The sequence below is a fragment of the Labrus mixtus genome, chromosome 10, assembly GCF_963584025.1.
Source record: "Labrus mixtus chromosome 10, fLabMix1.1, whole genome shotgun sequence".
Classification (NCBI taxonomy): domain Eukaryota; kingdom Metazoa; phylum Chordata; class Actinopteri; order Labriformes; family Labridae; genus Labrus; species Labrus mixtus.
In genome coordinates this window covers 8,762,060-8,784,828 of record NC_083621.1, presented here as the reverse complement: position 1 = coordinate 8,784,828, position 22,769 = coordinate 8,762,060, and the positions used below count along the sequence as shown (strand labels likewise).

Below are 22,769 nucleotides of genomic sequence, written 5' to 3'. Positions count from 1 at the left end.
GTTAAAAGACTACTGACACACTAATACTCAGACAAAAACAAAGAAGGGGTCAAAACTTAACAACCATTTCAAATTCGGCGCACCGATGCACATGTTTGTTAACAATATTGGAAATACATGTTTAATTTATAAATCTGTCATAAGCTCTTTATGAGGACTAAGAGGACTGAGGACATAAGAGCAGTCCTCCTTGCGCCAGAAGCGCAACTTGATTGGAGGAAATCCCCGTTTGTTTTTTTAAATACAGAAGTCTGCAGTTGTAAAGTTTATGTGTATACATGGAGTGCTTGTCTTCAAATGACATGAAGAAATTACACTTTTTTTAAAAAGGAAAAATGAGAATTACCGTATATAAAACTTGGTTGTGATGGATGGAGCAACTACAGAATTATTGAAGTCCCAAAAAGGTAAACGCACTGTAGGCTATATTATTAGCTTGTGTACACAAGATAAAAAACGGTCTCTTTTTGGGACATCACATGCTCTGTACAGTCACAAACTTGATAGCCTTATTTTTTTCCTGTATGCTGTAATTTGCGGACGGCCCCACGTATTTTTGTCCTGATAGCTTTGAGAAGAGCTTTACCTATTTGAATGACTGTTAAAAAGCAAGTCTGTAAAAATTGAGAGTTTGCTGCCTATTATAAATTGAACAGCTTAATTTAATATGATTTTTTTTCACTCCACCTGGCAGCCAAATTGTTGTTTTTTTTAACCGATCTATAAATGATTATTGACGCAAACAAGACCAACAGCGTATAGCTATCACTTAGCCTATATTTCGTGTTTATATTAAGACTATTAAGAAACTATAGCAACATCTGTCATCTAACTATATCAACCATATTCAACCGTATCGTGTTCTTCGCTTGGGCCAGTCCGTCACACATGCGCAGGAAATGATGAAATCTGCATACGTCAGTGAAAAGGTGTCACACATGCTCACCAACTGCCTTATTCCCTATCATTTATAACTCTACAGATGTGCGACTGTCAGTTGTCGCTTTAAATAATTGGTTGCATGACTTTCTCCAATCAATCCAAAATCTCCATCACCCCATGATTTGCTCATATTCCTTGCACGTAGAGAATTTTAATAACACAAAATCGTAAAGTCATTTTGTGTCATCGTACCTCGTGTGTCCTCTTGTGGTTGTTCAACTAATAAACAAGGCAAGCTAAATAGTTGTGCAGTTTTGCATTCATTCTGAGGGGCTATGGCACTGCCGATAAGCATGCCGCTGCTCTCCACCTTAACAGAGTGCAGGTTTCAGCTGCCCCATGAGGCAATGTTGCGCAATCGGCGCATGAGACATTTCCTCCTCGTCAGCACATACTGAGGCGGGTTGAGCCGCGAGCTTCGCTGGAAGAACCTACCACCGCTTCCCAATTCAACATCAACCCAAAAGGAGTGAGCGTAAGTCACTGACACGAGCATATCTGCATCTGAAAACACTTTTTTGGGGGGAAGTGTGTTGTAGGCTTCCACGCTGTCAGGGGAATCCACCCCATAAAGGTGCCTCTGACATCACAACGATCCTTGTCCCCCATGCGATTGTTCAGGTCCACTCCCCCATTTTTCCCACTCCTGTTATTGGACGCATCCTAATGGCCTGTGTGCTACCTCCATCTCCTCCACGCGCGCTGTTCTTTAAAGAGCTTCCACTCAAGCCTGCGCTCTGACAGAGGGGGTCAATACACGCCCTTATTTGTAAATAAGACGTTAAGCTAAAGTAGATGTGCATTGTGGAATTATATTAAAATAAGTTTAAATCAATCAAAGAACACCATGGAGACAGGTATGAGTATTCTTTGGAGCAGAGAGCTGTTTTTTTTTTTGTGGGGTTTCTTGGGCTGAAGCTGGTGCATTGTGGAATTTGTTAGAGCTGCCACATGTTTTGTGCAAACTGTTCACTCAGCCTGTGGAGGTAATCCTGCTGTGAAAGCTGTGCTGGAACGTGTTAGAGTTTTGACTGAGCTGTCAGCTGTCAAATGAATCCCTGTAGCTTTGTCTGGCGGCATGTTACCATGCAGGTATCCCAGTGCTGTGTGTGTAACAGGTAATACGTGAACTGTGAAGTTATTAACTCGACTTCTCTTTATCTGGTTGATTGCAGGTTAGTGTCTGATGTGCTGCACTGCTAATAGCAAAGCCTGTTTTATGGAATATATGTGCATGTTTTATAACATAGAGTTAAATTCATGGAGGAAAAAAAAACCTTTCTTTTGATGAAATGTTACTGAAGTTCTCATTGTTGCTGTTTTCAAAATGAATGTCAAACAAGCCACATGTTGTAACTCATCATTGCATCATTGCATCATGTCCTGAAGCTTTATTGGACTGTTTGGTGTGACACTTTCAGACCACTAGTTTTTGTTTTATAAAGTTATATAATGAACTATTAGGGGACATTTGTCATGAAGGTACCACACTGTTTTTGTAGTTTATTTATGTTTTTACTGTTTAACCACATTATGCACACACAAAAAAAAAAAATCCCCTTTGGCAAAGCAAGTAAAAACCTGTTTGAGCCACAGAAAAAATAAAAACAGGCTCTATTGACAAAAGTTTGCAAAATATCAGAAACTGTGAGTACTGTTGTGGTCTACAGTATGTAAACAACATAGTAGCTGTGAATGTGCCACAGATTGTTTTAAGAGTACTGTTATCACATCTGACTAATGGTTAATCTGTGTGCCAACACTTGTTTTTCTCTGTGGTTTGATGTTTGAAACATTTTAGCTCAGTAAAATATTAACATACATTTTGTAAAAGGTCACTTTTAAATGGAAAGAATGGAGCACAAGTTGACTTTTTTTCTCTTTATTTTGTGACAAAAAAAAAGAATAATGTATATAATGTATCCTCCTGAACTACTGGTTAGATGAGGCACTGGCAGGGGGGTCCTTGAACTTTGCTGCATCTTCCAGATAAAGATATGATAAGCAAATCCTTACCTGCTTCCAGTTCTATTTGTACATGAGTGAACTGAGCATTTCCAAACATTCAACACTATCATTTAAATGCATCTATAATGTTTTGTTCATTTAAGACAGTTAATATCAGTATTTCTTCCTGGTAAACAACCCCCTGTTATAATAAATATTGTAATAATAGTGATATTGATGTCATTTCGAAGCTCGTGACAACATGACAGAGTTTTGGAAGGAGCACTCAAAGGGCGCCACAGTGGAGGAGATGATGCTCGACTCTCGTGCCAAGGAGCTGACCCAGCACGAGCTGCCTGAGATCCTATCCATGCTGCCCTGCCTGGAAGGGTACAGAGTGCTGGAGCTGGGAGCTGGCATTGGGTGAGCATACAGCTGCATTTAGACTGAATGTATGAATGTAGAATTACATCTGTTTCAGAAGTTTCTGTTAAATTCAGGAGCTTGTAGCATACACATTTTCTAATTCAGTTGGTCAAATAATATGAAAAATATTTGTTTGACTGAACAGAACTCAACTGTTGAATTATACCCCCAATTTGTCAACAGTCGCTACACCAGCCACCTGCTGACCAGGGCCGCTCATGTGACAGCTGTGGACTTCATGGACAGCTTCATGGAGAGGAACAGGCAGGAGAATGGTCACCATAGCAACGCTACATTTATCCAAGCTGACGTCACAAAGATGGACCTCCCCAAAAACAGGTGAGTGGTAAGATTACTAATGCTCGGGCAGAAAATCTCAGCAGCTTTAAAAGCTCAATCTGATAAAGCTGTTTGACTTTCATGAAGAATTGTATTATTTTGCGATCACTTCAGAATCACCAAAATGAGTTTCTTATCGCAAAAAAAATTGTCTGTTGTTGCAAGAAAAGAAAAATTCTAATTTTTCCTTTAAAAATTAGACATACTGTATATTATATTTCAATATATCATGTAATGTTCCTTTCAGCATTGACTTCATCTTTTCCAACTGGCTGTTAATGTACCTGAGTGATGAGGAGCTAGAGTCCTTCATAGAGAAGACCCTGGGCTGGCTGCGGCCTGGTGGCTTTCTTTTCTTCAGAGAGTCTTGCAACCACCGGTCAGGTACAGAGCAAACAATGGAATCTGAACATCTTTATTTCAGTATAATTACTATTGAAGCATTGATGCAAACGCAATCTGACAGCAGGGACTAATTGACAGAATAGGATTTGCAGTAAAAATGTAATTCCCTGTATTCAAAATATAAATGGATGGACAGACCAATGGCTGGATGCATGGCTGGAGGATGTTGGATTGAGGATGTTGGATGGAACAATAGATTGATGTATGGTAGATGGAGCATAAAATAGGTATATTTTTTCGGCTACGATTCAGTTTGTCTCTTATATATGAATTGTGTAATTGAATTGGTAATGTTCAGCAACAGTAGTCAGTATCATTGTTGTTACCAAAATGATATGGTTATGAATTCATATTAACTTTTACTTTTCTGAAAAGGTGACTCCAAAAGAGACTTTAACCCCACCTGCTACCGCACTGACGCCCAATACAGCCATCTGGTATCATCAGTGCAAGTGGAGCAGACAGAGGGGAACCAAAAGTTTGGATATGATATTGTGTTGAAAAAGAAAGTCAAAGCCTACATTGAGGTATGTTAATTAAAACCTCCTAATATGATAAGTAAAACTGTTTGACAATGTTAAGTTTACCCTGTCCATTCGCCGCTCCACTCCCTCCTCTCTTTGATGTCCTCGTCCGTCCTCCTCCAGATGAAAAACAACCCAAATCAGATCTGCTGGCTACTAGAGAAAGTTCCCCGCTTGTCCGTCACCCAAAACGGATTCACTACTTTCCAGCAGTTTCTAGACAACCAACAGTATACCAACCGTGGTATCCTGCGGTACGAGAAGATGTTTGGAGCTGGTTATGTCAGCACAGGTGGACCCAGTACCACCAAGGTAGGTTTGAATATGGAAAACACCAAAAGAAATCCTGGAAATAATCAGTGTGTGCATCTTAGGATAGAATAGAATGGAAGGGCTGAGAACTATCTCAGCTGGTGCATCACCTCACATGTTGGCAATAGAACTCCGTCATTAGTTAGAACTTATGTTCAAACTAGGCTACATTTGAAGCTACGCATAGCTGGTGCAACAGGGTACTGAGCATGAAGTCAGAGGAAGATGGCCACCATGTAAATATGGTCAACTGTGGTCCTTATTTACCTAATACAGGAGATAATGTATGATTCAAGACAGAACTATATAGGGTTATCTTTGGAGGCATTGATTGAACTAAACAAATAGCATTTTGTGCTAACAGGAGTTTGTGGACATGCTGAACCTGAAGCCCGGACAGAAGGTCCTTGATGTCGGCTGTGGTATTGGTGGAGGAGACTTCTACATGGCAAAAGTAAGAGACGAGGAATCAGGCAGAGTTTCCAATGATGATGATGCTGAAAATCTATCCTGCGAAAAGGACTTTAATAGTGGCAATGATTATGATTCTTTCAGACCTTTGGAGTGGAAGTGCTTGGCCTGGACCTCTCAGACAACATGGTGGAAATTGCCATGGAGCGAGCAATTGCAGAAAAGCTGCCATCAGTATGTCCAAATGCTTCCCTGTCCTCTTTGTTTAAACACCACTTAAAGAAGTGTGATGAACAGTCTGTTTGATATAAATGAATCAATATCAATAATGCTGTGTGATATTCCTCAGGTCCAGTTTGAGGTGGCTGACGCCACTAAGAGGGTGTTTGCAGAAGGTTCTTTTGATGTGATCTACAGTAGAGACACAATCCTGCACATAGATGACAAACTGGCACTCTTCAAACGCTTCCATGTGAGCAGTTTCTCATGCTTAAATCATTTGTGTCATCACATTGAATTTTAAAGGTTTACTAACATATTCTTTCATTCTGCTTGTTCACTGTGTGCAGTCATGGTTAAAGCCAGGCGGAAAGTTGCTTATCAGCGACTACTGCTGCGGTGAAAAGCCCTGGACACCTGTGTTTGAGGCCTACGTCAAACAGAGAGGCTACGTCCTCCATACTCACGCACAGTATGGCAAGGTAAATATACAATAGAGTTCAGTTATGTAATAGTGTGTGGAAGACTACCCTACCCTATGGGGAGTTCTGCTCTTTGGTCCTCTTAACCAATATGTAACAAGAGGGTGAGCAGCATACTGTACAAACTATTACTGAGTTTCTGCTCCACTGCAGCATAGGTTCAACAGTAAACACCAAATATGTGAACTGACTGATATCCATTCATTTAAGTTTTGGTTATCCCAAAATGTTTTTAATTATGTGGCAATAAATCCACCAAGCCACTGAGCCACAGTTTTTCCCAATTGAAGAAATACAAGGATTGGCATTTATGGTGGTTATTACATAGTGTCCCTATTACATAGTTTCCCCCCCAGAGAGTACTGACAAGTTATTTCATTTTACGTTTTTCAAAAACTGCTTCTGACTGTCAAGGCAATGGTGTGTTAGCCAGATGCTCTCCAGGCTGTTAAATTGTCCCCATGCTAGAAAAAACAACAAGTGTCATTAACAGAAGATTTTAATTCGTAAGAGATAATGAATGAAATATGTTGGGTCAGACTAAAGAGTTGGCCCTACACACAATTACACTTACTGACATAATTGTACTGGTAACACAATAGTCTTACTGCTAGCTTTGTTAACAGTTCCTGGAAAAAGGACTAATCAGAACCAAAACAATCAGACTCAAGCTGTACTGACACAAAAACACATACTCCACAACAAGGGCATAGATAAAGACGCATGTAAATATGTTTTGGGCAAAAGATTTACAAAAAAACGTCTTCAGTTAAAGTCCCTGTCAGAAGTGAACGTTGAAGTGAATGTTTTAGGGATACTTAGTGAAACTCAATGCAAAGAGCTGTTGTTCTTGTTAATCTTAGGAAATAGTTAAAATGCCTTACTTTGAATTACATGCGGAAAAAATACAAAAATGGATACAGATATATATATGTTGGAAAGGATGACCCAAGTATTCTGTAAACATGAAATTTAAAATAGCAACTTGTGCAATAAATAGAAAAAAAAAAGTCCTCTCCTATGCAGAAAGCTCAAATGGTGTAATTGTGTGCTCTGTGGATGTGTTAATACAAACCGTCAGCAGGTGGTGCTCATTCTACTACCTCCTTTTTCTTTGTCTTTTCCTGTAGTTCATTGAAGAAGCCGGTTTCAGCAATGTTAGGGCAGAAGACCGAACAGCCCAGTTCATCCAGGTGATAAAGACAGAGCTGCAGAGATCAGAGGCCATTAAGGAGGAATTCATTGAGGTAGGAACACACACGCACACGTTTACAAAAAGAAAATGTGTCAAATTCACAAGGTCAACTTAACTTACACTCTGCATCCATAATGACACTCCTACTCTCATTACTACATGTATATGGCTGCTTATTTTACCTTCATCAAACCACTGCAGGAATTCTCTGAAGAGGACTATCTTGCAATCGTAAACGGATGGAGTGAAAAACTGGGACGTTCCAACGGTGGAGACCAACAATGGGGACTCTTTTATGCAACAAGGGATTGAGTGATTGCACAAAGAATGTAGAAGATGATGACAGAAAATAAGTAATGCCTTTTCCTTTTTACTTTGTTGTCTGTGCTTTGGACGGAAGCACTTTATTTCAGTATGAGTTCATAAGCATGTTCATGTGCTGAAGAAGCATTGGAAAAAACACAATAATTGCAGTATTATTATAGTTATATGATGAAAGAAAGGGCAAAATGGTATCACATACACATATTATGAGCTCAACATTGTTTAATGTATCATTTTATTGTATTTAATTAAATTCATAATCCACTATTCAAACATGAAACTGAACATTTATTGTCATATCTTGTTTAAATGGAGCAACACTGAATAAAACAATATTGCTTTATTGATTTCTAAAAGGCATTTTGTAAGACCATTAAAGACCTATTTTTGATCTTTGGAGCATTTCTTAAGTATGCTGCAAATTTATCACGAGTTTTATAATCAGGCAGGAAAATAAAAAGAAACAAAAGATTAAAAAAATGGACCAATTGTCTTGTTTTTTTTTTTCAGATTTCAGAAAAATTCCTTGAACTATTACCAGAGTCAAAAATGTCAAGATCAGTTACAAGAGCAAACTTGTTCATTAAGTTGCTCCTTTTTAGTTTTCAGCAATAGTTAATGCCTTTAACTGCAGCACTGTGTAGAAGAGGCCCCTCACAAACTGTAATAGTCTTAATCACCTCAGGTTTCTTCAGGTTGTGCAACATGTCGCCCTGAAGCAAAGTTTCAACCCTGTGTAATCCACTATGTGACAAGAATGAACCCGATGTTTTTCTTTCAAAATAAAAACTTTGATTTAATTCAGTACATTCAGCATCTCTTGTTTTTCTTGACCTTCACTATTGGTGACTAATGTTGGCAACCCAAAGAAGAACACCGATTTATTTCACTGATGTTTATGCTTAATGCTACTTTTACAGTTTAAAAATGAACTATTAACCGGTTTTTCCCATTTGGGGGCTGAGATGGATGAGTATTTAAAAAAGAAAAGTGCTGCGAACTAGTCGTGAAATTACTACTAGTCCTTTAATCTAAAGCCAAAGGTTGTCATATTTCATAATCCAATATAAACAAGCAAAGATGTTTGTATTTATGATCACATATTGGAGACTGAATGTAACTTTGCAGCAAGAACACGCTTCAGCTTAATAAAGTGTAAGAGTCTTCTATTCATAGTAACAGGCCCAAAGCTGAGTTAACCGTCTGAAACATAAAGAACATATAAGACCTATGGTTCAGATTTGACAGCAACTGGTGTTATTTGGTGATTCATTTCTACTGTTTCATCTCTCAAAGATATTCTATTTTAGTGTGTATTTTTATTTTATTTTATGGGCCTAGTAAAACTTTTTAAAATAAAAAAAAAGTATAATATGAATTAAAATCAAATAATTAAAAGGCCTATCATTCTATAGCCTACATATGGCTTTCTTAATATTTTGATGAAAATATGAAAATGTTCTATTTTAGGAACATGCAATGTCAAATAAGGTTTAAAGATAAATGATAACCTCTATATATGCATAGGCTTAATAACATTTAGATTTTAGGGTATATAAACGTCATTGAACAATGTAGCAATATAAAGCTTGCAGACAATTGTTGAATACAAATGTAAACAAGGCATCTGATACTGCGACTTAACATGATAATAATTTAAAATAAATGCTTTTGAGGAAATAGAAGTTCAAAATGGAAACAATTTTCGCACATCCACTTCACAAGACAGGTGCGTAGGAGAGCAATGGTGTCCCGCACAAGCCTGCGGGAGTTTATCTTTGAGGAAAATAGAAGTAAAAACCGCCTCTTACACGATCGCGTAACAGAGCCAGACACGGTTTATTTCTCTTTAAACAACTTCTGACATCTTCCTCTTTTGGTCTCTCGGTTGACTTCCTCCTACAGTGTGTGACGTTACGCCCATCATTTGTTTCTGTTTAACGAGCTTGCGTGCAGAAAACATACGCGACACAAACACTGTAAGGTAAAACATGGCGAGGTTAAGCGAGCATGGGATTCGTTTGAGTTCGGTACGTATTTGATATTTTTTTACATCACGTATTCTGAATTGCAAAATCTTTTTTTTTTTTTGACTACAGGGGAAAGTAATGGAAAGTGAAACAAACTCTCTGACCTTTGTTTTGTTGTTTATTCAGATGAGTCCTTCCTTCTTAAACAGCAACTCGACGAGTCACACCTGGCCGTTCAGCGCGGTGGCAGAGTTAATAGGTGGGTGACGTTATGAAAAAAACTACAAATGAGCGGACCTGCATTATCTACTGTAGCCGCCGTGCGCTCCCCGTAAAGTGACGCTGCACCTGATAGTGGTTTTATTTCATGCATGCTTATCTCTGTCACTCTGAAAGTGGATTGTACTCAAGACATATGTGATGTTGAAAGAAAAAAAAAAAAAAGACCGAATGTACTTCTTCTTCTTTCGCACCCCCCATCGACTTTAACTCTGCTACGTCATAATGTCTGTCATATTAATTGTTGAGCACTGCAAAGTAGCAGGTTAGTATTTACTGCTGTAAACACTGGGCAAGTTTCCGCACAGAGTTTAGACTCCAGTAAATCATGCGAGTCGCTGGAGGGTTCGTACCTCCACCTGAAAGCGTCGGTTTGTGGGTTGTCAACATGACCTTCCTACACTCTGTGCTCTGTGATTGGTCAGGACGTGCTGAGTGTCTGTTGGCTGATGCCTTTGATCAGTCACAGCATTGGGAGTGTACCGTACAGTTGTGTTGAATAAAAGCAGACGCACTCACATAAGGGCAAGAAACATTTAGCAGCCTATTGGAATACAAACATGTCTCTAACAGGAGTGCCTGTGCATCTCAAAATAGTTATACAGAAATGATATGACTATCATAGCAAATTCTAACCCTGGATATAGGTTTTGTGTGGGTGTCGGTTAGATATAAAAGGGCCATATCAGCAACGTGTTAAGCCATTACAAATAGGTAGATTAAAAAACAGATTTTTTTTTTTTTTTTAGATTAAAAAAAAAATATATATATATATTTTATCATAGACAACACACTGAGAACGGGAAAAGGTTACTTTATACACAATAAATCTTTTTATTTTATTTCATTTTTTTAGCTTTTCTTCCTTTGTTTCTAAATGTTTCAGATATTTTTTTGTGTTTTTTTTATTTGTGCAAACACAACAGGATCACTTCCTGTATTTTGTCACCATGACCTCACATAGGCTACGTTATATTTGTGACACTGACAGTCATCCTATTACATGTTTACAGATACATTTACCTTACCTAACTTGTTTGACTTTCCCTGCAGTATTTAGCATTATATATAATTAAGGTTTCACAACACTGTAACAGCAGGTGTTGAGAAATTGTCATGGTTTATAAGGACACTTCAACTGCAAGTTCAAAACCAGAAACATGGTCAGACATATAAACAATCAAACAGCAAAGGTTTTACTTTAAGATTGTCTGAGTTTTTAGTATTTATTAGATGCAGATTTTCTCTTGAGTGCTTAAATGTGCTGTAGATCTTACTACATTTTTGTTATGACATTTGGAGTAAACAACGTCTCTTCCTTCCACACATCACAGTATCTGAATGCTCTCTTTCCCTGTTGTAATCCTCTACTCTCTCAACTGCTGCTGTAGACAATGCATCAGATCCTGGTGTGACAGCTAAACAGATCTGGATAGATGTAGCTGAAGAATCTACTCACCTCTGTCTAACTTTCACTGACAATGGCAGTGGCATGACCCCCAACAAGCTGCACAAGATGCTCAGGTAACATATACACATGTACACACAAATACGCATACACTGTATGCGCATGAAAAGCAGCAAAAAATAATAATTTTCTGTCATCTGAAACATTTTCATGCATGTAGTCATACAAATTGATAGCTGTTAATTTCCTTTCCTTTGAAATAAACAAATATTTTTTTAGATAGAACTTAGATTGGATCAGTCATTGTCTTAGAACACACACAGAGGCAGATATTCATTTAAAGAAACATGTATCCACACAGTTAAAAGATGTTGTTTGAAGTAAATAAATATATGAAGAAAAGATTCAAAAATTGTAAAAACACAATATGTAACTTCTCCTCCTTCAAATAGTATTTTCAAAGGTTAATTGATTAGTACAATAAGTTTAAACATGTCTTCAGCATGGTCCGATATAATACTGTAGTATTTAACTTTGGCAGGGAGCTGAGGAGAAGTGTGCACCACTTTACGGCACTAGTTCACCCCGTTCTGCAGTTCTTAAAAGAAGCTAGTTGGCTGTTTCTGGACGGTTCAATATAATGGCTAAGAGCCTAAGCTGTATCGTTATGGGTAATGTGATGGTTTAGCAGCTTTACCAGGTGCAGAAAGTCTTACAACCCAAGTTATGTCTCATGTTTGAATACAAATACATAAATAGATAAATCCATCTTACACCAAAAGTATCTTTACTTGTCGATCTTCCAGTTAGCTTTGTGCCTTTGAAACCTCACAAACCTATCTCAACAAGCTTTACCCTCTCCAGAGTTGCTAATTAGCCACAGCCCATAGATATCATGACAATAGTTGAATACACATACTCCACATGCAAACAGTTTGCAAACAACGGGCTGAAGATGCTAGCAGAGTCACAAGATCTGGAAATATTACTGTGCCAGTCATCATGGTTGTTAAGCTTCTCACAATGTCTTTGCCGGCTTTGCACCCCCTGCTTGTAAATGAATGCACGTTCTATAGGAAGGATAGGCGTAAAAGAACTATGTGTCATAGTTTAGAGCACTCTGAGACCAACCAAATTCCTACGTATTGTTACTTTCATTGATTTCTCAAATGATCACAGCCTATTCTACAATGAAAACAAAAATAATTGTTATCAATGAAATACAAACAAACTGTTCCTCCTCACCCTCTCTCTCCCCTTTGTTTATGTCTGTCCAGCTTTGGTTTTACAGAAAAAGGTTCAGGTAAGGCCAGTCAACAGGCCATCGGCGTGTATGGGAACGGTTTCAAGTCTGGCTCCATGCGTCTGGGCCGCGACGCGCTTATCTTCACCAAGAATGGCGGCTGCCAGACTGTGGGGATGTTGTCTCAGACGTACCTGGAAAACATCAAGGCTCAGGCTGTCATCGTCCCCATTGTACCATTCAACCAGCAAACCAATATCCTTGATTAAACCCCAGGAAATAATGACCGTCAGAACCAAGATCAACTTTAGGTCACACATTGATTTACTTAAATGCAAATAGTCAAACTGTGTTAAAGTCTGCAAATGAGTTCTAAAGGTAATAAACGTTCAGAAAACAGCTTATACACAGTGATTTGTAATGAAAATCTTTGTCACTTTGAATCCTCTTTTTTTTTTTGTCCAAACCTTAACCTGTGACACAGTCTCTGGTGGTGACCGAGGACTCAGAAGCCAGCTTAGCTGCCATCCTCCAAAACTCCATCATCAGCTCCCAGGAGCAGATGCATGCTCACTTTGACTCCATTCCCTCCAAAAAAGGCACCAAGATTTTAATCTGGAATATTCGCAGGTCAGAACAAAATGTTTAATCATGCAGAATTCTGATCAAAGGTTTAAAGTAAGATGGAAAGACCATTACCACTCCTGTATTATTACAGCACATGAATTTGACCAGCAGATAGTTAGCTTAGTTTAGCAAAATAGCTAGCCTGGCTCTGTCCCAATATTTTAAAAATGTGCACTCATTGCAAAAGCTAATTTGTTTTTTTACACCTCTGTTTTGTTAGGCAAACAACCGAGGTGTACAGTGATAATAAGCTAGCTGTAAACGTGCTAGTTGGCAGATTTTGTTAGCTAGCTGTTGTTTCAAGTCTTTAAAGTAACTTAACTCTCCCCTGGCTGAAGCTTCATTATTACAATATCATGAGAGTTTTATTGATTCTCCTAATACTTTGCAGCTCATTTAAATAAGAACTTTTATTTCATGTTGATATTTCCTGTAAGCTGAACTAGCACAAAGAAATAATGTTTGTACTGTAAGTGTAATGTACATGTACACAGTGTATGAACCAGGTGTGCATGCAAACACAGACTCAAACACAGACAGGCAAATATACATTAAGCAGCAACAGAGACGTATGATATTTGTTTAAACATGCCTTTAGACAAATCAATGCAAAACTATACTTGTTCAAAATTGAGTCCTTATATCATCTTTATATGAAGTGCTAAAAAGTAATTCAAACCCCTTTATCTCAATGTTTTGATTAAGTCCTGTAAAGTTTCTGTTCCTGCTAAGAGAAAGGTGAAGACTTTTTTTGACTTCCTCTTTATGCTTGAGTCAAAAATGGTCTCTGATAAGAGCTTTATCACACAACCCATCTACTGCAATAACCACAGGAAATCATGAGTCCACATGTAGAGTTTTAAAACATGTTAATCTGTTTTTTTTTCGGATAGTGTGGTAGTATAACAAGTATTAGTCCACTTGTTTGACATCTGCTGCCTTTAATGTTGTCCTGAAGGGCCAAAGATGGAAACCCAGAAATCGACTTTGAGACTGATGAGAGTGACTTCCGTTTGCCTGAGATTCAGATCGAGGAGCTGAAAAAGGGTCTGAGGAGCAGTGGGTCCCTGAGAGCCGAACAGAACATCCCAGATATGCACTACAGTCTAAGAGTGAGTGGGATCACTAAAGATACAGAAAACGATAGGATATGATAGGATACACTTCATTGTACCCATGTTGAAATTTGTCTTGGACTCCACTGCTGCACACATTGAGCTGCTTCTGATAAACATACCTTTTGACTCATGTTTGACAGATTATTAGATTCATTTTTACTTGCAAAATGAATTTGCTTCTGTTTGCACGGTATATTAAGTCAGCAAGGTTTTTATTTTATCTCTCTGTTTTTGTCTCAGGCCTACCTCACTATCTTGTACCTGAAGCCGAGGACACAGATAATACTGAGGGGGAAGAAGATTCTGGCTAAACTGGTGTCAAAGAGGCTGATGAACATTGAACATGACGTGTATAAACCCCACTTCAGTGTATCCTTTTACTATGAGTATTTATTATGTGTGTCAATGCGTGTATGAGTGCTTACATTTAGACGCAAGCAGCTCTAGCTTTGCTGTGATCTAATAGGCACTGATACCTAGATAACAAATACTTTGGAAGGGAAAGTGGAACGATTCATCACAATTACAGGTAATGTTGTTTTGCATAATTATGTTCAGACTCCACAGGAATGGTATCTGCTGAAGATTTTCCAACTACTGTTGTACATTCTTCTTGGATTACTGAATAGTCAACTTTTTCTTTGAGCTTGTGTGAAGAGTTTTAAGATGGTTATATATAGACTGAAATGAATACTGATGCCTCTTTATGAACTACAAAAGCAGATGAGACCATCAGCATAGAGATTGACTATATCACTACATAGTTATTTTTGATTCCTTAAACCACCTCTCATGGGGAAGGTGATTAACGGCATGATGCCAAAACAGCGTCTTTTGACTTTTCCCGACGTTAATATTCTCAATGAGTGAAAGTGATAGTGACAGAACTAAATCAGCAAAGAGAGAAGAGGTACCACTTTGTCCAAAGGGAGCACAAACCAAACATATCACAATATAGGGCTCGTGCGTTTTCATTTTCCTTTAGTTCACGTTTCTTTCTATTTCCCCAGTGTTCCAGCTTAATTTGTTACAGTTTGAAAAACTATAAGGAATATTGATGTGACTATTATACACAATAGAACCCTTTAATATTTTTACAAACCATAAAACGTACATTTTACTTTTTTCTGTTGTACTTAAGGTATCTAGAACTTTTGAACTGTTTACCTGCTTTTATATGATATTAAGATATATTTGAAAACTAGAGCCATTGTTATCTTTGATGGGAATCTGTCAGAAGGAGAAGGTGAAGGTGATGTTTGGGTTGAACCCAAAAAACAAAGACCACTACGGCATCATGATGTACCACAAGAACCGGCTCATTAAAGCCTACGAGAAAGTGGGCTGCCAACTGAAGGTAGTGAAAGATGATTTAACTGAATGTAAGTTTTGAATATATGGAAACCTCCCCTTTATTAAATCTTACTCCTACATCTTACAGACTTCAGGTCAAAGGTCAGGAGTCGGGGTCATCGGGGTCATCGAGTGTAACTTTCTCAAACCGGCTCACAACAAGCAAGACTTTGAATACACCAAAGAGTACAGGTACCTGACACACACAACATTTGTGCCTATAGGAGTTATGGCGTAAAGAGAAAGTACTGCACGGTATTATATTTAAATGGTTACAATCAATGGGCCTCATTCTCCAAAATGAGCTTTTTCTTCTTCTTCTCTCACAGTTTTCAAGAACATTCTGAAATTCACAGAAGTTTTTTAATCTGTGATTTTTGTTCTTAGCTTAGATGCCAATCTCTGAACTCTGGAAAACACTGAGATTTAAGATCCAATTATTGTATTTCACTTTATCTGGAGTGAGTTCTGCTCACAGCCCTCTCTAAATGAGTGATATGAACAACGCATGTTTGTACTTTATGTTTTATAGTCACTACTGATGCTTCTACATGTCACATAATACATCAGCCTGTTTGTGTTTCACTAACATTAGGAGTCATGTGCTCAGTCATTTTCACAGTTTATTTTGGGTATGCTTCCCTTCTGTCCTCTGCAGGACATTAGATCTTATCTAATAAGGAATAACAGGCATGATATTCCAATTGATGAGGACATCAATTAAGAAACACAGATGCAAATAATTCAACAGTGTAAGATATGTGGTGAACCTTAGAATCTACTGAACTAACTTAGAAGATATTGATGAATGAGGCCCACTGGCACCAATGACTCATGCAGATCTCCCTGGACTCACCAAATGTGAATGTTTCAGAGAAGGAGAAGTGATCTAAAAACTTCAAAATGATCACAAAGCTTTAAGGTAATACACCTTTTAAACAGAACGTTCTTAAAATACATGCCAAGTATATACTCTCACTTGTGCTGCAGAAGGTATGACACTTTGAAAAGTAGACAGAAATTCAATGTATTGTCCTTTTCCCTTTTTTAAAGACTCACCCTGGGTGCATTAGGCCTAAAACTCAACGACTACTGGAAAGAGGTGGCAGAGAGGAAGGCCAGAGAGCGAGAGTTTCAGGCTGTCGACAAAGATGAAGACGATGAAGAGCATAGAGATGATAAGTGAGTGTTGATCCTTTTCTATACCTTCAAGGATCTCTTTGTGATGTAGCAATACAATACACAAAGGCCCCTAAAGACACACTCATTATGATTCTCATCATGTGTTGGGGAGCGGGAGACAAGACCAAATTCCAAAAGTTAAGAAGACCAAGGTTCATGTTGTCTCTTTGGGTAATGATGATCGAGGCAGGTCAGATAGTATCGCTTTCAGTTAAACAGAAAGTAAGAAAAATAGGTGAGTTTTTCCAAAGCTTGAAACACGAGAGTTGAGATGCTGCTCTCTTTGCAGCAGCAGAGAACTTAAAGAGCCTTTAAAAACAACAGAGCTGGTATAATGGGGTGTATCAAGCTAGAAAAATAAAGTAGTCCAATTGAATATTTTTGTTATAAACTGTATTTTTGCTTTAAAAGCAGTCATGTACACAAATATACTCTTTAAGATCATTTGAAAATAGGTCCAGTAATAATTATTTGTGTTGAATTGACTCTCATGCCCACTTCTGTTGACAGTTCTTATACATGTATATATCTGTGTGCACAGGGCTCCTGTGTGGTTACAGTGTGAAGACTGCCTGAAGTGGCGAAACGTTCCTACAAGTCATTACAAAGTGGTTCCTGAAAGCTGGAACTGCAGCCAGAACCCAAATCCACGATACAGGTGAGTTTTTTTGTTTTTTTAGGTAGAATTTGCTTGCATATTGCTGTGTTCACGAGAATTCATTCAGACTGTAGAAGCGGCAAGGCGGATCATTGTTGTGGACGAGAGCAGGGCAGTACAATGAGGTCAGGTCAGCACACATTATCAAAGAATCAAAGTGATCATATACAATTATTTATAACCCATAGAGTTACAACAGAATGTTTGATTGATCACTTAAACGAGTGGTAAACCAGGGCAATCTGGACTCCTAACAGCTTCAAATATTGTCCCAACAACATGTTTCTATATTTCCAAAATGTATAAAAAGGCGATAAATGAAGTGATGACATCATTTTTTGAGGAAATTTAATGTTATGACACAGGTGACACAGAGGAGTCTTCTCAACCCAGAAAAAAGTTATGTTCAGTTTCATTCACCTCTACCTCTCAACCACTAGCAGTGTGCACTGTAGAATTATCAGACTTGTAAAACCCAGAGCTATTAGCCGTGTGTATGTGTGTGCGTATTTTGTTGTCTGCAACAGGCAGAACGTCACTCTGAGAGAAGTAGAGTGTTAAGCGTGGTGTCTTCTTTGTGTTTCAGAAGCTGCTCCTCTCCAGAGGAAGCAGACGACAGCGAGGAGCAGTTGACACCCAGTTACCAAAAAAACCTCAAGAAACAGTAAACGTCATTTTCTCTTGACCTCTCATACTCTGTCTGGGGTGTGTGAGAAAACTTGTACTTCTCTCTTTATGCCTGCATGTCTCTGAGGTTTCATTTGCAATTTCTGGATGGTTTTCTTTTTCTCTGTTTCACAATCTTTCTTTCTTTCTTTTTTTCCAGTGGTTACACCGGTTTTTTAAGTTGAGAAAAGTCTAGTTTTTGCAGATGATTGTCTGCAGAGAATGACAGAAGAGACAAGAAATGAGTCGGTTCTTTGAAGTCATCAAATTAGCTCAGTTAGCTTTGTAATGATTGATTACTAATGAGCTCAGTAACTCCGACTTCATCCTACTAGTAATCACAGTGTAGAATCCCAAGTGACCTAGTTTAATTGTTTAATCGGACAACAATAGCATTTTCATGCTCAATATAAAGATAAAGACAAACTTAAAATGAGATTATGTTTCTTTTGCTTTTAAATAATTGTAGAGATAAACAACACCTGTTATCAAAGTAAGTCAGACACATTTTTAGAGTCAAACCTCATCATTATGTGAATCTGTAAACTCCTTCATCTCATCTTTTCTTCCTGTAGAGATCTTCCAAAAAGCCGAAAAAGAGAAAAATCATTAGAGGTTTGTTCTTATTTTGTTGATAAAGATACCAGCACACTGTTTTTTCTGTACCTCCTCCTGGTACATCATGTGTCGTTTGAGAATGCTTGGTTGTTTGTGTTACAGGTATGTGGGTTTCAGGACCAAGGTGTGAAATGTCAAATCCTCTCACGCAGTTCATCGGAGCCAAGCCAGCCCACCTTCCAAACCACAAACACACTTTCTCGCAAGAGCAGTGCAGACAGATGCCACACGCAGGAAATCACACCAGAACCAGATCAGAGAAACTCAGATCAGATGGCAGATTGCCATACGGAAACTCAGACGCATGGTGGTAATGAGAAAACACAAGGTTCAGTCACAGCTGAGGCCTCAAGCCCAGGACAGAAAGCTGCAGGAGCTGACACGGTCTTTAAGTACCAGAATCAAGCCGCGCCAAGAGAAACTGATGAGGAAGAGAATGATGAAGAGACGGACACCAACATGGAGGAGACGGAGAGAGAAGATCACAACATGAACTTCTTAAGGTGGGGCATGTTGCAAACATATTTAAGATTAATCATTTCAGCTCCCATTGAATGCTCAATGACACAGTGGTCAGAAAACGATTCTTATAAACTAACAGGTTTCTACAACAGAAAGATATGATGCTTGGTAAAAATAAATCAATCATGTACTCTAACCACATTCCCAAATGTCAATGTGCCCTAAATCTTATTAAAGGCTCAGGTCCTTCACTTTCTCCCAAATCCTGACATCATGAACTGTTGCATAACATTTGCAGTGACCCATTTATCTCCACTGAGGGGCGCCAGTAACTGACAAAGAAAAGATGGCAAGTGATAAGCTTGACAATTAGAGCTGGTAGGAATAATCGGGAAAGCCCAGATACTGAAGTTTAGGATTGTCAGAGCTGCATTATCAAACGACAATAATGTACTAATAACTAATGTTATTTATGACCTGATGATTTTCACACTGTCCTCATCCAAACTGACGCGTTTCTGTTCTGTGCAGCCTCAAAAGGAAACTGGGCTCTTTATTCTCCTATGTGAACAAGAAGCCATGTCCCATGGAGGAGCAACACCCTTCCTCTAAAAATATGGCAGAGGATAGGAATCCTGAGAAACAAGCAACTAAACTAGGGCAGACAAAGCAGGACAGCAGCAGGCGAGTGGAGAAAAGAGACAACACGGCACAGCGAGCCCCCACCAGCCTCCCCTGGACCCACTCGTTCCCCTCCACCCAGACTGTAATGGTTTCTCCACTCAGTCGAAACGAGTGGTCATGGAGCAGATCAGGGCCTCCAGAACGGAGTGACAGAGAGGCCAACGTGCAGAAGCTGGTCGTGTTGGAGAAAGAGGCCCAGAGGCTTCGTAGGCTTTTATGTCTGCAAGTCACAAAGATAACTCAAGGCACGATGACGGAGACTGATAGCGGCGCCTGGAATGAAAAAGTAGGGCTGATGACGGCACCTGCATCCAAAGAGAGCAGAGAGATTGGCTGCCAGACGGACGAGGCTGAGGTCAGCAGAGTTGATACGCAATATTTAAGAAACATTACAAAAGTCACCTTTTTAATTCTCTCTAAGGCAAAGTGTTTTCACACTCTAAATACATGCTTTGTAAAATTGTCATAGGAATGACTTTGTTCTTAGCTTCAACTTGGCCTCAGGTAAAAGGTTAAATGTTCCCCTGATTACTCTTTCTGCAGAGCAAACTGTGTCTCTGTGCCCTGATGATGTTTGTGTTTATTATCCCCCCCCCCCTCCCCCCCCAAATGATTGTAATGATGCAATCGGTTTACCGTCTACCAGAGGAGATGGTAAATGTGCTGTAGTATGTAAAGCACAACTTTCCCCTTAATGAGAACATCAGTTACAACTCAGGGTTACATGAAAATAAACAATCTTTAGAAAAAGTCTGTAAATATTATATTATTACTTTTAATATTAGAATCATGTTAATTCACTGCAGGGCTCACCCTGGCACATCAGCTCACACTTTTTCCACATGTAAACAGAGTGAGCTTTGCCAGGATGAAAGCACAAAACCCAGCTCTGCCCCGCAGGAGAGGAGCGGCTCATTTACACATCAGATTCAAAATGAGCAAACTGGACAGATCAAAACAACTTAATTGGCATTTTTGCACTCGAATATCATTTGGTCAATATGCTTTGTGAATTAGACCTTGAGATAGAGCTGATAGCGGGGGGGGGGGGGGGGGGAATTGATGCGCAATATATAGGGAGCTATCATTCCATGTGAATCAGGCTCTGTGTACTTTTCTTCTCTCCTCTCTCTACATCAGAGCTCTTCGTCATTCAGCATCCCGGCTCAAGGACTTCAGGGTCTCATGGACCAGGGTGAGAGAGCTGTATGTGGGTCCGAGGAGCAGCCGGAGCAGAACATATCCGGGATGGAAAAGACTGAAACTCTGAGCAGTATCAGTGACAGCAAGTCCTATGAAGACAACAGGTTAGTACAAACATGCATATATGTACACAGGATATGTACACTGTATGCAGCGTTATGAATGTCACTTCTAATTGTATTTGACTCATATTAAAGGCTGTTTTTTTGGGGTGGAAATTGGTTACTCAGTGGTAGCGTTTATAGCCACACTTGGTGGGGGATAGCAGGAAAAATGCATCAAACGTCATGATATATTTATTTGCTGTCTGTAGAGACGAGGAGGTACACATAAGCACTGAAATGAGTACCAGTCCAGACCATAGTTTGAGACTAGACTTGAGCACCAAGCATTCTTCAGATACAAACATCTGTTTCCTTATACCTTCAGTATGAAGTCTGTTTTTTAAAGACATTTCCTGTTTCTGCTCGAGTACTTTGTGTGCAGGGTCGAAAATGCTTTCCTATAAAAGTAAGACCAATCCAAACAATCTCAGTGTGCAAGATGAATCACTTTTTTTTACTTCTACTTTAAAAAATAAAGTGTATTGTGTCCTTTATTTAGGCGTTTTTGTTCCCATTTTTGCTTTTCTGTGAATAAAATGTGAAATAATCCTCGACAAAGTTTCACCCCAGTGACTGAAATGTTTGACCGCTTTAATTATGCATCTGTTCTCAAAGCAGATCTGCACAGGAGAACCTACAAGATATCCGAAACAACGTGGTGGCGCTCCTCACGGCCCTCCTGCCCCAGCTGGACCTGGCTGGCATCAGTCTGGAGACCACCGATGTGGACAACATTCTGCAGCAGATCATAGAAGTCAACTCACTGAAGATATGATCAGTTCCGTTAGATGTCGTCTGTTAAAGTTTGATGCTTTTAACAATGTTTATCCAGTGGGATGCACATTGATATCTAGGTTTTGTTGGTTGCGTACACTTTTTGTTAGCTTGTGGCAGTTTTTGGTCACATCATTTTAAATGTTATGTCATTGGTGGTGCTTTTAAGAAATTGCATTGTGAGCCATTGCTGTTGTGATTTTGTACCGTTTGTTTTGCCTTTTTTTTTTTTTTTTTTTTACTAATTACATCAGTTTTACACCTCTGTCAAGATTTGTACCCATATCCTTTATAAACATGACTTTTTAAGATTGCATTAAAATACTGAAAACATTAATTGTCAAATGCCTCCTGATTTTCAAAGCTGCAGTACGTCTTTAGTACCACAAGGTGGCAGTGTTCAACACTTGTCCTGTCTATTCCAACTATGTCACGCTTTTTAAATAAGCCAGGCTACAGACAGTTTTCAATGTGTCACTTTTTGATTCATGTTTGGTCGGTACATCATTTACCAGTGTGATGAAACCCTATTTAAACATATTAACATCGGTCTTGACGTATCCGTCCCAACAATGAATGTTATGTGATAATAGGAAATCCAAACAAGTGATCAACAAGGCACTTCGTTCAAAAGTATAATTGATAAAAAAAATAAATGGTTTAGATCAGGAAAAGTGTTCTGCATGCTAAAGCAGTATCGTGTCTCAAACCTTTGTGACTAAAATGATTAAGAGGTACGATAAAGTAACATTTTAAATTAGTTTAATATTTTTTTTTTCTGACTATGTATTGCTACATTGTAAATGTTTGTATAACATGTCTGTATATTACATTTATACAGTATCATACTCTTCATGCAGCACATCAGTTTCATGCTTTGTATTGAAATTATGT

The 22,769-nt window shown here is 38.7% G+C and overlaps 2 protein-coding genes and 1 long non-coding RNA gene across 4 annotated transcripts; 2 read left to right on the top strand and 1 right to left on the bottom strand.

Moving 5' to 3' along the window:
• The first annotated feature begins 1,670 nt into the window (after positions 1 to 1,670).
• pmt (phosphoethanolamine methyltransferase) lies at positions 1,671 to 7,545 on the top strand. Of its 2 annotated transcripts, none has more exons than XM_061047972.1 (12): positions 1,671 to 1,799; positions 3,141 to 3,312; positions 3,499 to 3,654; positions 3,902 to 4,038; positions 4,435 to 4,586; positions 4,707 to 4,895; positions 5,260 to 5,349; positions 5,451 to 5,540; positions 5,656 to 5,778; positions 5,876 to 6,007; positions 7,138 to 7,254; positions 7,404 to 7,545. In XM_061047972.1, the coding sequence occupies exons 1-12, from the start codon at positions 1,790 to 1,792 to the stop codon at positions 7,512 to 7,514; spliced, it is 1,479 nt and encodes a 492-aa protein (XP_060903955.1). In that variant the 5' UTR covers positions 1,671 to 1,789; the 3' UTR covers positions 7,515 to 7,545. The 2 variants fall into 2 exon arrangements, with proteins under 2 accessions (XP_060903955.1, XP_060903954.1); XM_061047971.1 differs by lacking the exon at positions 1,671 to 1,799 and adding an exon at positions 2,006 to 2,060.
• On the bottom strand, positions 6,212 to 9,667 carry LOC132981867 (uncharacterized). The gene is made up of 3 exons (XR_009674656.1): positions 9,653 to 9,667; positions 7,083 to 9,503; positions 6,212 to 6,471 (listed from the first exon to the last, which is right to left on the bottom strand). It is a non-coding gene; the product is annotated as an uncharacterized LOC132981867 (long non-coding RNA).
• Positions 9,448 to 22,212, top strand: zgc:152774 (uncharacterized protein LOC553526 homolog). Its single transcript, XM_061047970.1, has 17 exons — positions 9,448 to 9,556; positions 9,683 to 9,755; positions 11,167 to 11,299; positions 12,461 to 12,682; positions 12,910 to 13,056; positions 14,012 to 14,165; positions 14,412 to 14,540; positions 15,409 to 15,528; positions 15,613 to 15,716; positions 16,578 to 16,706; positions 17,248 to 17,364; positions 17,951 to 18,028; positions 18,606 to 18,645; positions 18,751 to 19,151; positions 19,642 to 20,149; positions 20,935 to 21,101; positions 21,720 to 22,212. Exons 1-17 carry the CDS (start codon positions 9,518 to 9,520, stop codon positions 21,874 to 21,876), a joined length of 2,718 nt encoding a protein of 905 aa, XP_060903953.1. The 5' UTR covers positions 9,448 to 9,517; the 3' UTR covers positions 21,877 to 22,212.
• The last annotated feature ends 557 nt before the right edge of the window (positions 22,213 to 22,769 follow it).

Coding starts and splice junctions, on each gene's coding strand:
- pmt (XM_061047971.1), top strand. CDS start 2,021: ATGTTACCATGCAGGTATCCCAGTGCTGTGTGTGTAACAG. Junction 4,039..4,434: donor GTCTTGCAACCACCGGTCAG/GTACAGAGCAAA, acceptor TTTTCTGAAAAG/GTGACTCCAAAAGAGACTTT. Junction 5,779..5,875: donor CACTCTTCAAACGCTTCCAT/GTGAGCAGTTTC, acceptor CACTGTGTGCAG/TCATGGTTAAAGCCAGGCGG.
- zgc:152774 (XM_061047970.1), top strand. CDS start 9,518: ATGGCGAGGTTAAGCGAGCATGGGATTCGTTTGAGTTCG. Junction 18,029..18,605: donor CAAAAAAACCTCAAGAAACA/GTAAACGTCATT, acceptor TTCTTCCTGTAG/AGATCTTCCAAAAAGCCGAA. Junction 18,646..18,750: donor AAAGAGAAAAATCATTAGAG/GTTTGTTCTTAT, acceptor TTTGTGTTACAG/GTATGTGGGTTTCAGGACCA.